The following is a 19,678-nucleotide window of genomic DNA, read 5'->3' on the forward strand; positions in this document are numbered from 1 at the left end:
CAGTCTACTCCATTTCTTACTTGTAGGGAGTAATTCTACCAAGTGGAACATTCAGAAATGGTATTCACCCCACCCCACAGTTTGAAGTGGTACAGCCCATTTTACCACCTCTTTTGACCTGGCCTGAAATAATTCTAATGCTTTGAATCTTCTAAAACACTGGATATGTTATTTTGATGCATTAAAATCTCCTTGCAAATAAGCACCAAAAAACATACTGATAAGCCTGTGGTGCATCAAACAGCATGAGAATAAAAACTGAAAGGTGCGGAGGGGAGGAACAGCTTAACTTTATTTAAAAAATAAATAAAAATACCTTACCTCATCTGCTGGATACAGTTCTTGTGATGTAAGAGGCGCAAAGTAAGCAGATAAGTAAGCATAAATTGTGACTGGGAAGTATAATTAGCTGGCTAGCCTTTTTGGGAATGATATTAATGTGCACCATGAATTACTTCTTGGCCTTTTGTGAAACTGTTCCATACCACAAAACTTGGCTGCCAAACCCTACAAAATAGTTGGTCTAAATAAATACGTGTTGGTGCGTATCCAAGCATAGTATTTCATTCTTTTTAAAAAGGAAGCTCACTAAAAGCATTGCCCAGCAGACTCAGAGCTGTGTAGATGTTTGAAGCTCCCAGTCATCTGATGCTCAGATTCAGGGGGGCAGAGAATGGAGCATGGGAGGGGAAGGAGTGGTGCCTGGAGCATCTGGAGGATGAAAAGTGCTGAGGGGTCAGTTGGGTTGATGCAGATAATTGTTCCTGGTGGCGGAAAAAACCTGAATGTGTTTGGGGTCTTGTTCTGGAGGCGTGAGGGCCATGTGTGTGTGTAATGAATAGCAGAAACTCTCAAGCTATGCAGCTTATACCCCTTCACTCTCATTCAGGTCCTTCAGCCTAAGATTTCACTCCTCCATCTAGAGCCCTTGGGAACAGGCTAAATTTCAGACTGTAAATTCTAACCCTACTGTACACAGGGGGAAAGGGCAAACGCAAAGAGGACAGGTCTCCTGTGCCTTTGATGGTTGTGCAGATGAGGGAACTAAAGCAGGAACTAAACCAGTGGCCCTCCAGATATCAGAGGACTACCATTCACATCATCTCCAGCCACTGGCCACGCTAGCTGGGACTGATGGGAGCTGAAGTCCAACAATATCTGGAGGACCAGAACTTCCCTACTCCTGTTGTAGGGGGACTTACAGCACAAGTGGCTGTTCCTGGCTCTTAGCCAGAGATTTTGTGAGGTGGGAGCCACTAGGGGCAGAGAGTAATTTCAGAACAGGCAGGCCATAAAAGCAGATAGCCTAACATACAGGAAGTTATTTAATCCTTGATTAAAAAAATTAAAGAATGAAAGCTTAAGGTTGAGCAGGAGCCTGAAATATCCCCTGAGCCAGGGGCAAGCCGTATGACTATGATGCTGCTCTACTGGATCTTGAAACTACATTCTCATGAAAGCTACGCATGAAGATGAGGAATAGTTATGAGAAAGGATGCTCCTGAAAAGACTCGTGTACACTCCTGGTTAGCTTTTTGAACCTTCCACCTTGCTCTTCATTTTATAGGGCTTTAGGTACATATGTAGGTACAAAAACCAATCTTATACCTTGATCACTTTATACCATAAACCAAATCAAGTGATAATGCTTCTTCTGGACTGTACTAGTTCAGCCCACAGGTTGGGGCAGGAGGAGATTGCATGTTTGAATTCTGTCCCATAGGGGTAAATCCCTCTTTCTGAATAGTGAACTGAAATGTTAGGAAGAAAGATTCAGCTTGTTGTTTTCTGTAGGTGGCGTGGGGTTGTTGTTGTTGTTTGTTTGTGTTTGTTTTGGTTGTTTTGAGATCCGAACATGCAAACTCACAGTGACCCTGAGCCTCCAGTGCAACCCATAATGGTAATTTCTGAAAAGATTACCTTTTTCATTCATTTGAATCTGTAAATTGGTCTTAATTTGCCTTATTGTCTAGGAGCAACACCTGAATTGTGCATAATGAAGTTGTGGCCGAGGGAAGGTTATAACACAACACATTTTAATCTTTAGGGTGCTATCAATGTTATTTCTGGGCTTTGACCGTAACTTATGAATGTTTCACAAATTCTAAACTGATTTCCTGATTGTGAGCTTAGGAAACATTCCCATCTAAGGTCTGGGATTCCTCCCCTTTTCCCAAGTGGGATTGTAAAAATCAGGGGTCATTTGGGCTGAGGCCTAAGATTCTCTGTGCAGTGGATTTGTGCTCCATATGTGAGACAAATCAGCACCCCTCCCCCCCCCAACACACACATTGTTCTGTTAAGAAACTGATGCACAGGATGGTAATTCGCAAGAAGGCTTATAAGAAAAATCGAAAACTTGTATAACATATCATGATCTCAAAAACCTATCTAAAATTGGCAAGACCTTCCCTTCCCCCTTTTCTTGCTTTTTCTCCTTTAAAACCACTACTCCCAGCAAAGGGCTTTTAATCCATTTATCATTTCCAAAATGCTTTGACGTAGCCTTTACAATCATTGATCACGAAATGCAAGCTTTCTGTGGACCATCATTCATCAAAGAAGTTTTATTTACAGAAGGATGTGAAACTGTAGACAACATGTAAAACTGCTGTTCTACAGTTTGTTTCACAGGAGTACCAAATCAGATTTGTCACTTTTCAACTTAACTTCTTGATTACTCAAAGACTTGCATTGCACAGCCTACTTTATAGAATTTTTCATGATTGCAATAGCCAGGTACAGTAATCAGGTAATATTGTCACTGAATACTTAAGGTATTCTTTGGCCTAGTTCTCACAGAGGTGGTCTGTGCATATGGACTGTGTCATATGCAGATGAGGACTCATGTGACTCTTTCATGTAAAACATGTCTCTGCAATAGGGTTTGAAGAAGTCTGGTCTGGATCCTTCTCCCTCACATGCTAGTTTTCTACATTATGGGTGTGGGTGTAGGGTGGGTGTGTTAACGAGCATTCAGCTCTGTGTGAGCCACAGCTGTAGCTTGAAATGCTACAGCCTGGACTCAGATTTTGTTCATTGGTGAGAATCAGGCTTTTGTTGTGGAGCTTATAGAAGAGATTTCTGGGCGCCAGTTTGGCGACCACAGTTAAAAAACTTCTGCCGTAGTTCATAGTTAGTGCCATTTCCATTTTCCCTGTGTGTGTTTCTCCTTCTTGCATACTGGGGCAAATTGTTGTGAGAGCAAGCTGCAGTCAAGCAATATAGTTGAGGTCAGAGGATCATAGAATTGTAGCACTGGAAAGGACGCCAAGGGCCATCTAGCTCAACCCCCTACAATGACATTCCGTTGTGACGACTGAAACCGAGGTGGAAGGTGGACTGAAACCTAGGTGGAAGGTGGATTCTATGAAAGTTTATGCAAAGCTATGTGCATCCCTTGCTCTAACACTACTTCAGGTGGATCATTATTTTAGCAAGGGCAAATAGTTTCACTAGATTCAGAAGGCCTTTATTTATATGGAAGGTAGTACTCAAGATGGGTGCTGCACAAATTGCCTGATCAGGGCATGAAACAAATCAGCACAGGAAATCTGAAGGCCTGGTTTAGCCTGGCTAGGCTTCCCTGGTCAGCAGGGCTTGATGTGAACCAGGGTTTAGACCAAGGTTGGTATTCCAGTACCAAGCCTTGGAATATATGAGGCAGCTATAAAAGGAAATGAGCCTATGCAGTCTTTACTTCCCCACCCGCTAATGATAGCAACCACCCGCCCAGCCACACATTGATATGGGTCTTAGGGTTTAGAGGGCCTCAGGGTCAAGATGAATCTCGCTTCAGATTTCCCTGGTCTGCTCAGCACAACATGATGCTTCCCAGTTCAGATCTTCTAGGCAGGCATAAAGGTTTCCCTTTGAAGGCAAATGTGCGCTATCAGGGTATGACTGTTGGAAACCTGATTGAGAATATTAAAGCATTAATCCACTTGCTCAGTTAAGCTCATTAATCTCCCTATTAAGGTAGTTTTAAATGACTATTCTGCAGATGACATATGGGAGAAGGGGGAAATGATGGGGATGACTCTGACATGAGTCATTAAAGCATTCTGTCAGATGAGAGGGAAATCTGGCTACCCTGAAAGTTCCAGCTGAGGTAGAATAATGAATACTGACTCTGGAATTTGCTGAATTTAAAAGATCTACATTTACAATTTAGCCTTAACTTTTAAGAACTAAGCTCAATCCTAGGCTCAATGTCTACTCAGAAGTAAGTCCCATGGAGTTATATGTGTATAGGTAGGCGTGTGTAAAATTGTAGCTGAATTCTGTCATTTGTTTATCAATAATCAGGGCTTTACTGCTCAGAAACTTGAAGGTGCTTCATTGTTAGCCTACCCAGCTATTGAGCCGCTTTAAATGTAAACAACCCAACAATAAGCAGAAATGTTGCCTCCTTCTGTTCCTGAGTTCAGCATCTATTTGCTTGTCAAACACCTTGTGGCATCGTTGTGTGTGAGAGAGACTTCTTTGGCAATGTGCAGGCTGCACTTTACATGTTATCTGTGTATAAGAAAAATGTAGTCTTTATAGAGAAAAATGTCCATCAGCTGCAATATAATGCAAGCACGACTGTTATATGGAACAACTTAATTGCCATATTTATGAAGTCAGTACAGGAAATCTCTCATGTGTGCTTTAGACAGTGGGCAGATCCACACCGTACATTTAAAGCACATGACTGAGCACAAAGAATCATGGAACTGTAGTATATAGCTGTGAGAGGGACACTACTGTTCGCAGGATTCTTTGGGGGAACTGATATGCTTTAAATGAGCACTCATAGTTCTTTAAATGTATGGTGTGGCTCTGCCCATTGTGGTATACCTGCGTTTGTCTGAATACATATATAAAGCCCTATACAGCTTTCAGTCAGGATGCTTGAAAGACATTCCCTCCCCTTGTACTCCCAAATGATCCATGTGCTCTGCAGGCGGGGCTTCCTGCGCAGTCCATTTTATCAGGGTGTCTGCTCTGCACAGTCTAGGAATCTGGCCTTTAGTGTTGTGGTACCAACCCTTTGGAATTCCCACCTGTTCAATATTAGACAGATGTAGTGTCTCTTTGGTGTCTTCTGAATGCCTTCCTTTCCCAACAAGCTTTTTATAGTAGAGTTCTTTCCCTATTTGCATCTGTATTGGAATTGTTTGTAGATATTTTATTTGTTTTACTATTTCTGTGTTTGCTGCCCTGAACTCCTTTGGGATGAAGGGCAGGATAAAATTTTTTATAAATAACTATTAATAAACCAATGGCTGCTGACTCTGCTGATCACATGTGGTCTAAATGAGTATGGGTGGGTGGGACTGCATAATTATTTGGTAGCTCCAGCTATGGTGATAAAACATAAATGGTGGCCACAGAAGTGTCCCACATAAGTGTATCCCTGTTTTGTTGACCTCCCTGGTCTCCCAAAACACAAAGTGGAATGAAGACGGGGGAGCAAAGAGAGACAAGACGAAGGAGCGTTAGGTTGCTGGGGAAGGATCGGGGGGGGGGGAGCCTTAGAGAGTGGTGACCTTCAGTCCTTGCAACTGCCTCATTGGGGCAAGACCTGCTGGGAAGAGTTGCTGTGATCACTAGGCCTGAATTGTTTTGGTTTCTTTGAATGAAGAGTATTTTATTGCTGACCTGCTCCTGACTCCAGCTCCTGACACTATATTTGGAGAAGATCCGTTAAAAAGCAACAGTACCAAAATGAATTATTGTGAAAATAAGAAATGGGTTTGTGATTTGGTCCTCACCCAGGGTGCCATATTACCAAAGTGTGCGCCTGCTGCTGGTGCTGAAAGTTTTTTCTCTACTATTATGTAGCATTTCAGGAGGGGTAGATTCGAAGCTTTCCTGGATTTCATTGTCTCAGATATTATATTTATGAGAGCACCCTTGTTTGAATATTGGGAGATTGGGCATGTATATTTGTTGGCCATGGTTTCTCAGACCTTTTCTCCGTTGTCTTCTCCACTGCAGGTGAACGTCCCTTTCACTGTAACCAATGTGGAGCTTCCTTCACACAGAAGGGGAATCTACTGAGGCACATCAAATTACACTCTGGGGAGAAACCGTTCAAATGTCCCTTCTGTAGCTATGCTTGCCGGAGAAGGGATGCCCTCACAGGACACCTCAGGACACACTCGGGTGAGTCTACAGTGCCTGCTCTTTAACTGCACTGCTTTTAAAAGTACTGAACATACATCACTAGCTACCTTATAGTGAGTTATTATCTATACTGACTGACAGTGTCTGTTCAGGATTTCAGTCAGGATTCTCTTTCACAGTGGCCTGGATTGCTGAGTTACTAAAATGGCAGCTCCTCATGTATTGGGGGTGGATCTTGCCCACATCCACTGCCTGCAATCCTTTTAAGCCAGCAATGCCAGGGATTGAATTTGGCCAAGGCGTGGCCTTTTACCTGTGGCTCCTTCGTCCTACTGATTTGCTTACTGATCTGGAGGCAGCCAGGTGTCATTTATGTATTTGTTACAAAAAAGCAAGCACTGCTTCTTGGTCAGAGCTCAAAGGGAGCAAGAAGGGACTCTGCGTGCAGGCAAATGGCTTATCCATACTTCAGCTTATTAAGCCAATCTATGGTTTTCTGAGTGTGGCTAAAATTTCCACAGTCTTGAATGCTGCAAAAACTGTGTTTCTGTGCCCTTCACACATAAATTGGACAGGCACAATAATGGATCCACCAAATTATGATGTCAGCTTAATGGTTCCAAGGCAAATTGATTCCATTAGGCCAAAGGAAGATACATTATTTTAAACAGACTTCTATGGATACTCTTGACAAGCTTTCTGTGCCCCACCCCCGACCCCATGGTTCCAGGCCTGGATAATGTCAACCAGAATATTTTTTTTTTTGTAACTTCAGCACTTCAGGTGTTAAGCCCACCATTATCTGTGATTCAGTAATCCCCAAGTATCAGAAAAACGCAGAGGTCCAAAACCTTCCCAAGCTAGTTTTTCTGATCTGTCCTACAACTGAGAGGTTATTGATGTGTATGCGAGATGTAAGACACAACTGTTAGGCGTTGGAAACTTGACTAGGTATTTCAAATTACTGTTGAAGAACTAGAAATAGAATATTGTGAGTGTTCGTTATGTTTTAAGAAATGGAAAGTCTTCAGAAGATTCCCCACTAGATGTGGAAAGTCATAAACCAAACCCCAGCTGTTTAACCCTAAAGATCTGTTTCGTACAGCTAAGATAGAGAATACATTTAAGGAGCGTCTCTAGCAAGTTTAGGTTGGACCCTCTGTCTTCTAGATCACTTTGTCACTGATAATGATAAACATTTGTTTTAAAATAGAAATAATGTTTTAAGTTTTAACATCAAAGGAAATCATGGTATTTACAACATAGGAAAAAGTTACGAAGCTTTGCAGGAAGAAATAAATCATCTAAGCAACAGACTACTCAGGTGCAGGTGTATATTCCAGTACACAGGGGATAACATCATCATAACAAAACAGTTGGCCTATGTTGCCTTTTGATTTTGAAATTTCATCCTAAACTGGCACAGAGAATGTATTTTCTTGTGTCAGAAGTTGAACGTCAAATTACCATGGTCCAGTTTCTGCTTGCAAAAAGGTACACCAAGCGATAATTACCTAATTCCTTCCTCTTCTGATCTTGCTGTTTACAATTAACTCACCACAATCATGTTTAAAAGTGCCTGCTACTCACAATAACACTTCATGCATTTGATGAAGTGGACTAGTTCATGAAAGCTTAAGCTATAATAAATAAGTTAGTCTTTACAGTGCCGCAAAACTGCTGTGTTTGCTTCAAGAGACCAGCACAGGACCCCTTCTAGAAATTGTTTCTCTTGGGTAGATTCCACATCTTACATTTTGAATAGGTGTTAAAATAGGTAGTATTTTCTCTCACTATGGGAAACTATTCCACTACTCAAATTATGAATGGCTTAAACATTCCTTTCTTCATGATATCTTTGTCATGGATTCTGCTCCATACTGATCAGAGCAGACCTCAACATATTGTTAGCAGAGTAAAACCATAAACATGATGCCGGGTTCCCCAAAAAACAACTCAGAGGTAATCAACTTCATTCAGCAGAGTTTATTACTGAAGGTAAATGAGCGTAACAGTCACAAATCAAATTCTTCAGGATTGGCACAGTCCATAAGAAATCCAGTTTCATCAGACTTAACTTAAACTTCAGTAAGTCTAAAACATACACTTAGTACTATGTACAGACCACCATGCCAGAAAGAAAGACAGAAAGTGAAACCCAGGCTCCTTATGGCCTATTATTAGGAACCTTCTGCTTGTTTCCAGGCAGAATAGAAGCTTCTAGAAACTTCTAGCTTGTACCAGCTTGTATCACACAGAGAAGCTTTCAGAACCCTCTAGAATTAATTAGAATAGGAAAAATCTCTACACTTTAAGCGAATACTTTCGGTACCAAGAAATGTAAACCTGACAATCTTTACCTTTAAGTTTCTCCCAGGTGGTCTTTACCCCATGTGAAGGCTATCCTGAATATCAAACAGACTTGTACACAAATCCAGTGTTTGAGGATGAGATGGGGAACGGTCTATCACTGAATCACTGACCAATTTTTGTGTGGATCTTTTATAAAATAAAAGATTTATATTTTCATAATTAAATGTAGGGCTGTGGTCCTTACAGTGCTAAATGAGCATTGGAGGCCTGGGCAAAGGCAGTTGTTTGAGGGTGACATACATCAAAGCAGAGAAGAATTAAAATACTGAAATGGACAGAGAAAGAAACCTTATTGGAGACTCATAAACATATTTATGTGGTAATCATATGGACTTAGTCCCTAACCCTCACTCCACAGTGATCAAGATGCCCATACTCCCATCAGTACCAAAGGTCACAGGAGGTCTCTCTCTTCCCATCCCCTTTGTTATATCCTGGGAATTCCTAGTGTTCTAACGTTGCTGTTGGCGTTTTAAGGGCCTCAAGTCCACTTCTGAAGCATTGGCTTAACTTTACAAAAGTTTTTTAAAAATCTAAACATTTGCATCCCTCCTTTTCTTCCAGGTAGCTAACAACAGCAAGTTATAAAACTGAATTACAAACACATGCACACACAAATATAAAGGTAAAGGGACCCCTGACCATTAGGTCCAGTCGTGACCAACTCTGGGGTTGCGGCGCTCATCTTGCTTTATTGGCCGAGGGAGCCAGTGTACAGCTTCCAGGTCATGTGGCCAGCATGACTAAGCCGCTTCTGGCGAACCAGAGCAGCGCATGGAAATGCCGTTTACCTTCCTGCTGGAGTGGTACCTATTTATCTACTTGCACTTTGACGTGCTTTCGAACTGCTTACAGCTAACTCAAGCTAAAAGTCTCCATTCTCCAACTGTTTTGGTAAAAATTCATTAGTTATTTATTAGTTATATCCACATTTCCTACAAGATGCAGGTTAAGGTGGCTTACATGCAGCTAAAATCAGCATGAATATGTGTGTGTTGAGGCTTGTGTTTGCATAGATATAGATAAAATCACTTACTAAATTCCGTAAACTGCAGAACAACCAGCAGATTTGTTAACTAGAAGAATAAAGACCCATCAACCAAATGTCTGGCAAAATACAAAAATCTGTTTCTTGTATTTTAAAACTATCTGTATTTGGGGGGGGGGTGATGGGAGTTGTAGTACAACACCTTCAAGGGGGCCATAAATCCCCATCCCTGTTTTAAAAATCAAGGAAATTAAGGCAACATTGCCACTCAAGAGCTAATCTCACAGGTGTCAATGTCAAAAGCCATTGGGATATTAGCCTAACTAATATACCTTCCTCTGCTGCCTCAAACTGTTCCCATCCACCCCAAAACAGTCTCCAAGCAAATATATTGATTATTTATTTATTAAATTTCTATACTGACCTTCATCCAAAGATCACAGGGCTGTTTACAATACAAAATCACAAAAAATGCATAACGTAACAACAAACAAAAACATTCACACACACACACAGAGAGAGAGAGAGATTAAAATGCCATAGATTGTTAAATTACCCAAAGGCCTGGGAGAAGAGGTATGTTTTTGTCTGGCATCCAAAGATATATAATGGTGATGCCAAGCAAACCTGCCTGGGGAGAGCATTCCACAATCAGGGAGCCACTGCAGAAAAGGCCTTTACTCATGTTGCCACTATTCAAGACTCTTGGGCAGAAAAAGGGCCTCAGATGATGACTTCAGAGTCCTCATCGGTTCATGTTCCTTCTCAATAGTGCCACCACTACACATGTTTTACTTTTATGGCCACATCTAATATGGCAGTGTTCTGGTTGGTATAGTTTCTCAGAAAAATGTGTGGAACCAAGGGGCACAGGATTACAGGAACTTTGGCTGTGTTGATCCCTCTTGTGAAATTTACTGGCAGGAATAAAGACTGAAGATAAATATCCATATGGCTCAGTATAAGCTTTCTTACACTTCCTTATATGTCGGAACAAAGGCTATCTTTTTATGTTCATGCTAATTACATAACAGTAGCTCAGTGAGTCATAGTTGATAGAATTGATTTCTAAAGCTGTCACTAAATAAATAGCATGAAATATTTTTGGAGCGAATGTGCACCAGAAATCGGATAACCCAACTGCTGTTTGGTACATTTGAAAGTGTCTCCTCGTTGTTCATCTGCTTGCCCTTCTAAAACAGGGTGCCCCTCAGCTATTAAGATACCTGAAATACTAGTTTTAGCTGCAAGGTATGGGATTTGCTCCATGCAAATAAACCGAATATGTAGGAGATTTAAAACATTGAAAATGGATTTTCAGCACAGCATAAAACTGGCATTCTCTTCCAACAGATACAACAATGGCAAACTCTGCAAATGAGTTCAACATCAAACACACACACACACACAAAATATCATTTATTATTATTTACCAGGTAAATATTATTTACCAGGAGGGAAGGCATTATTCCTAATTAGGGCTGTGCACAAAGGACTCTTGAAATTCTCCACCCTCTTTGTGGGCAGAACAATTGGAGAGACCATTTCACTTAATTTCTCCAGGGGGAGGAAAATTTATCTAGCAGTTAATAGGGGGTGGGGATTAGTGGCAGTTGCACAGTTAATTTATTTTTTACTAACTTTTTGTCTCCCTTTTGCCTTCTTCTAAGGGAGCAAGAGAGCGAAAAACTCTGGACATTTTTCAGGGGAAAAAATATTTGGAGACATTTCAGCTCAGCTCTAATACTAAATTTCAAAGTCTCAGATACTAGAGTAAGCAGTGAGGGGGGAGTGAAGGATTTCACTTGAATAATCTAACATTTAAATGATCTGTAGCATTCTGGGCACTATGAGAAACACTGGCTTCCCCAGTCATAAAGATTGACATGTGACTGGATGAAACCTCCAGCCCACTTCATTGTTCCCCAAAGAGAGCTCGCCAAGTAAGCTGCATACAACTCTTAGCATTTCTTGTACTTCCTCCTGTTCCCTTCATCCTGCCAGAAAGCTACGCCTGTGGGACTGGCATGCTCAGAAGTCAGTGGTGGTGTGGCAAGGCTCAGTGCCAGCTCCATTACTCACACTTTATCCTGCGATTTCTCCCTTGTCTGTAATCTCCACCCGCTACCCTTTTTTATTTTTTCCAATTGATCCGTGCAGGTGAGTCAGAAAAACCTGCTTGTCCACAAACCTGTTCCTTCTTGCCAAACATTGGTCCTGGTTCTTGTAGATTCTAGGAATAGATTATCAAAATAAGATGTCAAGTAGAGCTTGTGTGCATGTGCAAAACACACCACCCCCAACTGTGCATTTCATTAAATATAAAATAGAGGTCCTCTGGGTATTTAGAAACAGAGCTCCCATTTGCACACTCCTTCATAGTTGGTGTTTAACTTTCTCCTTTCCTTATTTTATTTATTAAAAAAGTTTGTTACCCTCCTCTTCAGTCATAAGGATCCCAGAGAGATTTATAGATTAAAAGTAGAAATAATGTCAGACATAATTAATAAAGAAGCAGAAGATTTGTGTTAAGATAACACAAATGACTCCAGCGTTTAAAAAAGCAGCTTTAAAAGTCAAAATAAAAAGCCTGTTCACCTGGTGCCAGAAAGGCATGAGGTGAGTCTCCTTGGGGAGAGCATTCCATAATGGAGGGGCCACAACAGAGAAGGTTCTCTCTCCACTTACTATGTGTCTCATTTCAAATGGTGGGGGGACACGGGAAAAGGCCCTTGAGGAAGTGCTTAAAACTCTGATTCCTGTCCTGCCTACAGAAATGGGTCTCTCTCTGCAACAAAATGTCACAGTGTGAAGAGTGCGTTCAGGGTTCTAGTCACTCCATTGCATTTCCCCTCCCCTCCGGTGGCTTTTGTTTTTCTGTCCATTAGGGTTTGGAGGGTGCTCATTTGTGTCCATTAAAATTATTGATTTATTAATAATATTTATTAGCTGCTTCTCCCCCCCCCCTCTCTCTCTCTCTCTGTGTGTGTGTGTGTGTGTGTTGGAACTTGACGGACTGTACAAAGTGTTAAACCAGCAGGAGGGACACATACAGGCCCTGAACCACCAGTCCTTGGGTGAACTACCTGCTCTTCAGATCTTTGAATGAGTAGTGCAAATGCCTGGTTAAGTTTAAGAAACCACCTTGTGCATGGAAACATGACTTATCAGAGTTTCTGATCACAAAAAGAGTTCCTAAATGTGTTCTATTGAATATGCTCTAAAGCCCACTGCAGACCTTTGCACTAATCGCACAAAGATCTGATGAGCAGCCAGCCTTCCTGTGGGTCTTGGCGGCAGGCTTTGCATGCACACTCATCACTTCACATCTTGAGATGAATGCCTGAACACATTGCGTCAGTCGCTCACCATTCCTCATCTTTGAGTTATTATTGAGCTGTCTTGGAAAAGCGTCCTCTCCCGCTGGAATTTTTTCCTTAAGATTTTTCTTGCCTCTGGAAACCTCAGGGTTAGCCCAAATCGGTTGGTTATTTATGGGTAGGTAGTGTGCCTTGGCTACATGTGTGGGAACACAGGAAAACTTGAACTGATATTGGGTGGGATGGTAGAGACTTTGCTATTAGACAGGCTTCCTCAACCTCAGCCCTCCAGATGTTTTGAGGCCACAGTTCCCATCATCCCTGACCGCTGGTCCTGCTAGCTAGGGATCATGGGAGTTGTCGGCCACAAACATCTGGAGGTCCGAGGTTGAGGAAGCCTGCTATAAGATGTAAATGCACCTACCCTCTAAGTTTGGAGGCCCATCAGACTGCCACTTGTGGAGGCCAGACAACAAAAGAAGGATGTTCCCTTTATGCTCCTCATGTGGAAGCATCTGGCTGGCCACTCTTGGAAAGGGATTAGGTAGACCTCTGGCCTGATCCAGGGGAGACTCTTTCTGCATGTTATGTTCAAGGATGAGGCAACACTCTTGACCTCCTGCTCACATTGCTTTTACACAGCTATAAAACCTAATGGTCCTTTGCTCTTAAGTTCTTTCATTATAGCAGCTTTCTCAGACTTGTTCAGTAACATCCTTACTTTCCACATTTAGTACATTCTTGTTGCATATGTCTAGAACCAAGAAGACGGTTTTATACTCTCAAGGAAAATACAAGTTCAAGCAAACATTTTGGCAGGCTTCTGCAGATAAATGAAGATTTATATTCAGGTTGTGGCCCTCAAGCCCTTGGCAAATTGCCCATATGTTCTTTGATGTTAAGAGAAAAACCTTACACTGACATAAGTTAAAGAGCTGATGTAATCAAAAGCACCTGTGTGTGTGTGTGTGTGTGTGTGTGTGTGTGTGTGTATAGGCAGGCCTATTCACCTTCTGCAATTCCATGCTGGGAGATATATGGAATTACATATCCAAGGGGCTTTGAGAACCTCAAATTCAGTGCCAGGTCCACATTTTCTACCCCCCTTCTCTGTTGCCCCCCATTATGCAGCACTTTTGAGTTCCAGACAGTGGTAAAGAAGATGGGGGTCTGAATGAGGAGACAGGTGAGGAGTGGTGGCTGCTCCTCATCACCCGTTATTCCTTCATTCAGCCACCCACCTGTGGTGAGGTGAGTGGTGATGGCAGTGAAGAGGGGGCTCCAGGTGCTTTTGGTGTCCCATACGAGGGTGCAGGAACCTTGGCCATTCTCCAAGGATGGCCACCCAGATACCAGCTCTGCTCAGAGTCCACTTATTTTTTCTCATTATTATTATTCATTCATTTGTTAATCATTTTCCAAGCCTATTTGGTTGTGCACAAGCACCTAAAAACAAAATGGTCAAAAAGAGGAGTAAGATTTGTACATGTGTGGAGATATGGAAATTTAGATTCAATCACTATAATCGAAATAGAAATGTGGTACATTTCACCATGGAGGAAAAGACTGACCAGGTGATGTGCGTATCTGCTCACTCAGCTGTCTAGGTGCTAACTGTAGATGGGCAACTTCCAATCTTTTCTTTAAACTGGACTCCTTTAGGGAAGAAGGTCCTCTGGCAGCTGTAAAACGCAATATGTGACCACCCTATTCGAAACTACATTTGCCTGTAGTTTCTGCTCAGTCCTTCAGGAGCCTTTTTTGAAGGTAGAATGGCTGCTTTTCTTGTTTGTTGATGTTCCCTCTGCTCCTGCATATTCACCAGTGTTAGTTAGATCCAGCTGATTATTTACAGCCAACTTTCATTCATCACATTATTTTCATTACATTATTCATTACATTATTTAATAGCCAACTTACAATTTACATTTAGAGAATGTTTATTTTTTCCATGCAGGGACCACTGACCATTGGTTTGAAAGATATGGATTGAGTTGAACTGGGGATATAGTTCAGCTGTAACTATAACAGCCGTGAATGCTTCATTCTTGTATTCTTGTTGTCTTAAAATTCCTCTGTCTGAGCCTTTCGTTCATGATATTTTGTGTGCTTTGGTCTGGTTTTCATCACACCTGCATTTTTCCCTCTCCATTTGCTTTGTATGGTTTTACTGTCTGAGTTCCTTCTGCCTTTGGGTTTCACAACTGTATATAATTATGGAAACAACACAGACAAACCTGTGATCTTTTAAGGAATGGCAGGAAATTCTCCAGAAGGATTGGGAACAGTACCATGTTGAACAGGAATTGCTGCATTTCATATCGTAAACTGGTTGTCAAACAACCAAAGGTTCTTCACTATACCAATATATGTTTCTCCCCACTCCCTGCAAGACATTTTAAAGATCCTGCGATTAGAAGTGTTCTAATTTGTGCCATGTTTGCATAACTGTTTGATTTCAGATGTATGAGAAATGTTTTTGACCCTGGCAGCGGGATGTCTGATGCAGACCTCAGTACTCACCTGGGTTTACTTGATCCACTCCAGATTTCTTATGTCAATTGGAAGTTATCTCTACTAAAAATAGTTTTAATTCACAAATCTAGCTTAAAGCTATATATAAAGGGAGGGTCCATATAAAGAAAGAAGTTATTTGTCTATATTTTTGCTAGCTTCTTTCTTGATACCTATGAAAAATGAGGTATCCCATTCTGGGGTGTTTTGGCAGGCCTAGCTAGATTCACTATACTAGGTATAAGTAAGAAGCAAATATCCTGTGAATGGGTGTATGAAGCAAAGTTCTAGAGCAGGGTTTCCCAAACTTGGGTCTCCAGTTGTGTTTGGAGTCCATTTTCCACCATCCCTGACCACTGGTCCTGTTAGCTGCTAGGGATGATGGGAGTTGTTGTCCAAAAACCGCTGGAGACCCAAGTTTGGGATACCCTGTTCTAGTGAATGTCACAGATAATTAAAGCTTGTGACAGCAGCCATTTTGTGTTTAGCTGTGAAACTAACTACACAATTTTGGCTGGTGGGAGAGAGTTCTATTAATCAGTCTCATTTACAAAATGTACAGCAGGAAAAATATGCTAGCTGATAAATATAAAATATCTAGAAAAGAGAACTGATTTGTCTGACAGCATTCCTGATGCTAACTGAGGATTCCATCCCTTTGTTGCTTGTGTGTTCTGTAAATCTCCAGTTGGGAATGGTCAGTGCAAATGAAAACTGAGTAACTTCAGCAAGTTTCTTAGTCATGATACGCTAATGCAAACAAACAAACACAAACAAACAAGAATCAAGTAACAAAGAAACCTCTCTTCCCTCCAACAGTACACAAACTTAGGATCTTTCATGCATCTAATTGGTCTAAAAATGATCAAGGGTTTGGAGTCTCTTCATTCTTAGGAAAGACCAAAGTGTATTTAAATATTGAGACTCACAGAACATCCACCATCATCTGAGAAATTTCACAAACCTATGATAGATGTGAACCGTAAGAAGAAAACACCCCTTTAGCAGATAGAGGAGCAATGACTTGCCTAAGCTCACATAGTTTTGTCATAGGAATTATGTTCAGATCTTCCAAGACATCATACTATTTTAGCCAAAATGAGTTTTCTAAGTTTGACCTTGCTACATCGCGAGTGCTGTTGCAGACAGCACAGCCAAACCTATGAAGGTGGACAAACTGGACAGGACAATGTTCTGGGATTTTAAAATAGGCTACAACTTTATTGGGACGCAGGTGGCGCTGTGGGTTAAAGCCTCAGCGCCTAGGACTTGCCGATCGAAAGGTCGGCGGTTCGAATCCCTGCGGCGGGGTGCGCTCCCGCTGCTCGGTCCCAGCGCCTGCCAACCTAGCAGTTCGAAAGCACCTCCGGGTGCAAGTAGATAAATAGGGACCGCTTACCAGCGGGAAGGTAAACGGCGTTTCCGTGTGCAGCTCTGGCTCGCCAGAGCAGCGATGTCACGCTGGCCACGTGACCCGGAAGTGTCTCCGGACAGCGCTGGCCCCTGGCCTCTTAAGTGAGATGGGCGCACAACCCCAGAGTCTGTCAAGACTGGCCCGTACGGGCAGGGGTACCTTTACCTTTACTTTACAACTTTATTGATTCCAGATGTAGGTTAGATTTGGCTTAGGCATTGGGTGTACAGTATATCCCTCTCAGCCCCCCGGTTGGAGGGCTGATGCCTTGGCTTTTGGATGGAGACTTCTGGTACCCTGTTATCACATTGTTCTGAGGTGGGGATGGGATTCCACCCAATGCCTTATCTGCCAAAGTTGTGACTTTTCCTATGAGGAAGGCAAACCCCTCAAGCAGGGCCAATCTGTTTGCACTCAAATTCCTTCCCAACTCTGAAAATGGCAACCGTTATAGAACCACAACAAAGCCAATAAACACCGTACCTAGGAAGGAAAAAGTTAGCATACAAAACCCACAGCATTTCTGAATAGAGTGGGAAGGGAGGGATTTTCTTTGTCCAACTGCGGTCCTTGGGGTTAGCCACTGCCAGCCTTTACACCAGAGTGAAGCCTGCTCCACCTCAGTCCGTTGTCAAGCCACGCACACTCAGCCTGTCCAGATTGGCCACCATTCAAATAAACATATGGCGGAAAATTTTGCCAATCCAACGGCTGGCCTGGGAATTCCCCAACTGCTGGCCTCCTAGGCTTGCTCCCCAGGGATTAGAGCCCACCACAATGGGCTGCAACAGCCACCCACCCCATGACTGGGTAAGCAGCCATTCCCACCTATTCTGAATCATTGTTTTCAACTTCTTAGTTAATTGGGTTGTTTTTTGTCAGGTTTTATTATAAGGATCAGATGTTCTAGAACAGTTACTGGCAAAGGATGAGCAAGAGCGAATGGACAAGTTTCTGTGTTCTGATCACAGAGAAAAGATGGGTTCAAGAGTGATGTGTTGCCCTCCCTTCTTGTTACTGTTCAAAAGCTGCCACCTGGCAACAGGTCCATCACGCAGACAGTGAGATAAGCACTCTCATATACCCAGCATGCTTAAGTCTAATTAGCGTATGAGAGGTCTAATGCCACAAAGAAAGCTGTTCTGCCAGACTTAGCTATGTCACTTCCCCTTACTTTGGGTAATCAAGCTTATTATCATAACCCCAGTGAAGAGGTTTGAGTTGGTTGCTCCAGCTCAACCGCATGGCTCTCATCAGCCACTCTTAAATTCCTATTTGGAACTTTCACCACTTTATAACTAAGGTGGGTTTTACAGCCTGTGAAACTTTTCTGACTGATGTGTGGAAAAGCAAATGAATCTGACCTTTGAAGAGTTTGTAAGTAAACTATTTTTAACTTCAAAAGAAAAAAAAAGACCAGAAGTTCTAGAACCCAACATTTGCATTTAATTAAGTGTGTGTTTAAGGTGCTTCAAGCTTATACATGAAAACATAAATTGTGAACATGACAAGGATGTGTTTGCTATTATGTTTATCATACACAAATACTCGCCATGGAGCTACGACTGACTTTAGTTCCCTGTTGAGTGCACCCTACCCTAAATGTTAATTATATATATCATTATACCTCCCTAAGTTTGCCTGCTTGGTATCAAACTGCCTGTTAAACCTTGAGTATGTTAAGTATGAGTTTTTCAGATTTACCTCCCCAGCAACAATAAAAACTGGAAACTTCCACTTCAAAGATACAATACAATAAAATGGATTCTGGATTTTGGGTGGAAATCTATGATAACATAGTGATGGTTTTCCTTTTTCCCTTCAGCATGGCAGCTAGTGTGGAGAGGGAAGTATGGTGAATAAAATCAGTTTCTCTTTTTCTTTTTGACAAGCAGATAAAGCCATCTTGCTTGCTAAACCTTTCTCCTAACATATATGTTTGCAAATTTGTACTTGTCACCTAGAAAGATGGTGCTGATAACATAGCACCTGCAAACCTTACAGAGGGCCAGAGTTTCACACCTAAACTAAAGTTCACTCTGAGCAGTTCAGGATGTGGTATTGGAGCTGCTTTTGAGTTGAAAAAAGGTATAACAAACATCTGCTTGAATCTATTCATTTCATATGCAACCATTTCCTTACACATCCATCCAGAGTCAATTACGGTTTGTTAACTTAGGTACATCCAAACAAATGGCTGTATTAATTCAAACATTTTAAGTATAATATTTAAGGCTCACAATACTATTGATTTGTAAGTTTTGATACTGATTTCATATCAGTATTTTACCTATATAGTTACACACCAGAACTAAAGCCATTAATTAAACTGAATAATTCAATGGCTACGTGCCAGTCAATATGAAAAGTTTAATTTGCTTAAGAGTAATCTGTTTCCGCTATTTATCCTAATGCCATAAAAAGTATAGGAGGAATTCTGTGTCATACTCTTCTGATCGTACCATAAGCACAAGCATTTTGGATCACCAGATTAAATGATTCTCCGTCTTCTCTTCCCACAAGCTGTTTCAGAGGTTCTTCTGATGTCCCATTCCAGGGCCAATTATAGGGGTCACATAGGGGGAGAAGAGGGGGGAAGCGGAAGCCCTTGCCTAGGGCTGCTGCTCAAAGGACTCATTACAGTTGTATCTCGGGTTAAGAACTTAATTCGTTCTGGAGGTCCCTTCTTAACCTGAAACTGTTCTTAACCTGAAGCACTACTTTAGCTAATGGGGCTTCCCACTGCTGCCACCGCGCGATTTGAGACGTTTTGCCACCCCCACCCCCTCTTCTTGGTTCTGTGCAAACACTTTCCAGGAGTTTTGATCTGTAAATTTACTCCCAAGTAAGCTTCAACATGATTCCTTTCAATTTAATTTTTGTTTGATTACTCATTTTAGGAAACGGTAATTTTGTAGTCATTTTAGGCTCCATGTAAGGCAAAGAAATGGGGAC

At 41.8% G+C, this 19,678-nt stretch overlaps 1 protein-coding gene across 6 annotated transcripts in view; it reads left to right on the forward strand.

The window, feature by feature from the left end:
* IKZF2 (IKAROS family zinc finger 2) overlaps positions 1-19,678 on the forward strand; it is a 97,915-nt gene that overhangs the window by 58,929 nt on the left and 19,308 nt on the right. For all 6 annotated transcript variants that reach the window (XM_081929027.1, XM_081929028.1, XM_081929029.1 and 3 more), the window contains exon 5: positions 5,986-6,153. In XM_081929027.1, the coding sequence (XP_081785153.1) occupies positions 5,986-6,153 (168 nt within the window). The remainder of the gene's footprint in view (positions 1-5,985; positions 6,154-19,678) is intronic.

The sequence above is a fragment of the Podarcis melisellensis genome (genome assembly GCF_964234715.1).
Source record: "Podarcis melisellensis genome assembly, chromosome: 1".
NCBI lineage: Eukaryota > Metazoa > Chordata > Lepidosauria > Squamata > Lacertidae > Podarcis > Podarcis melisellensis.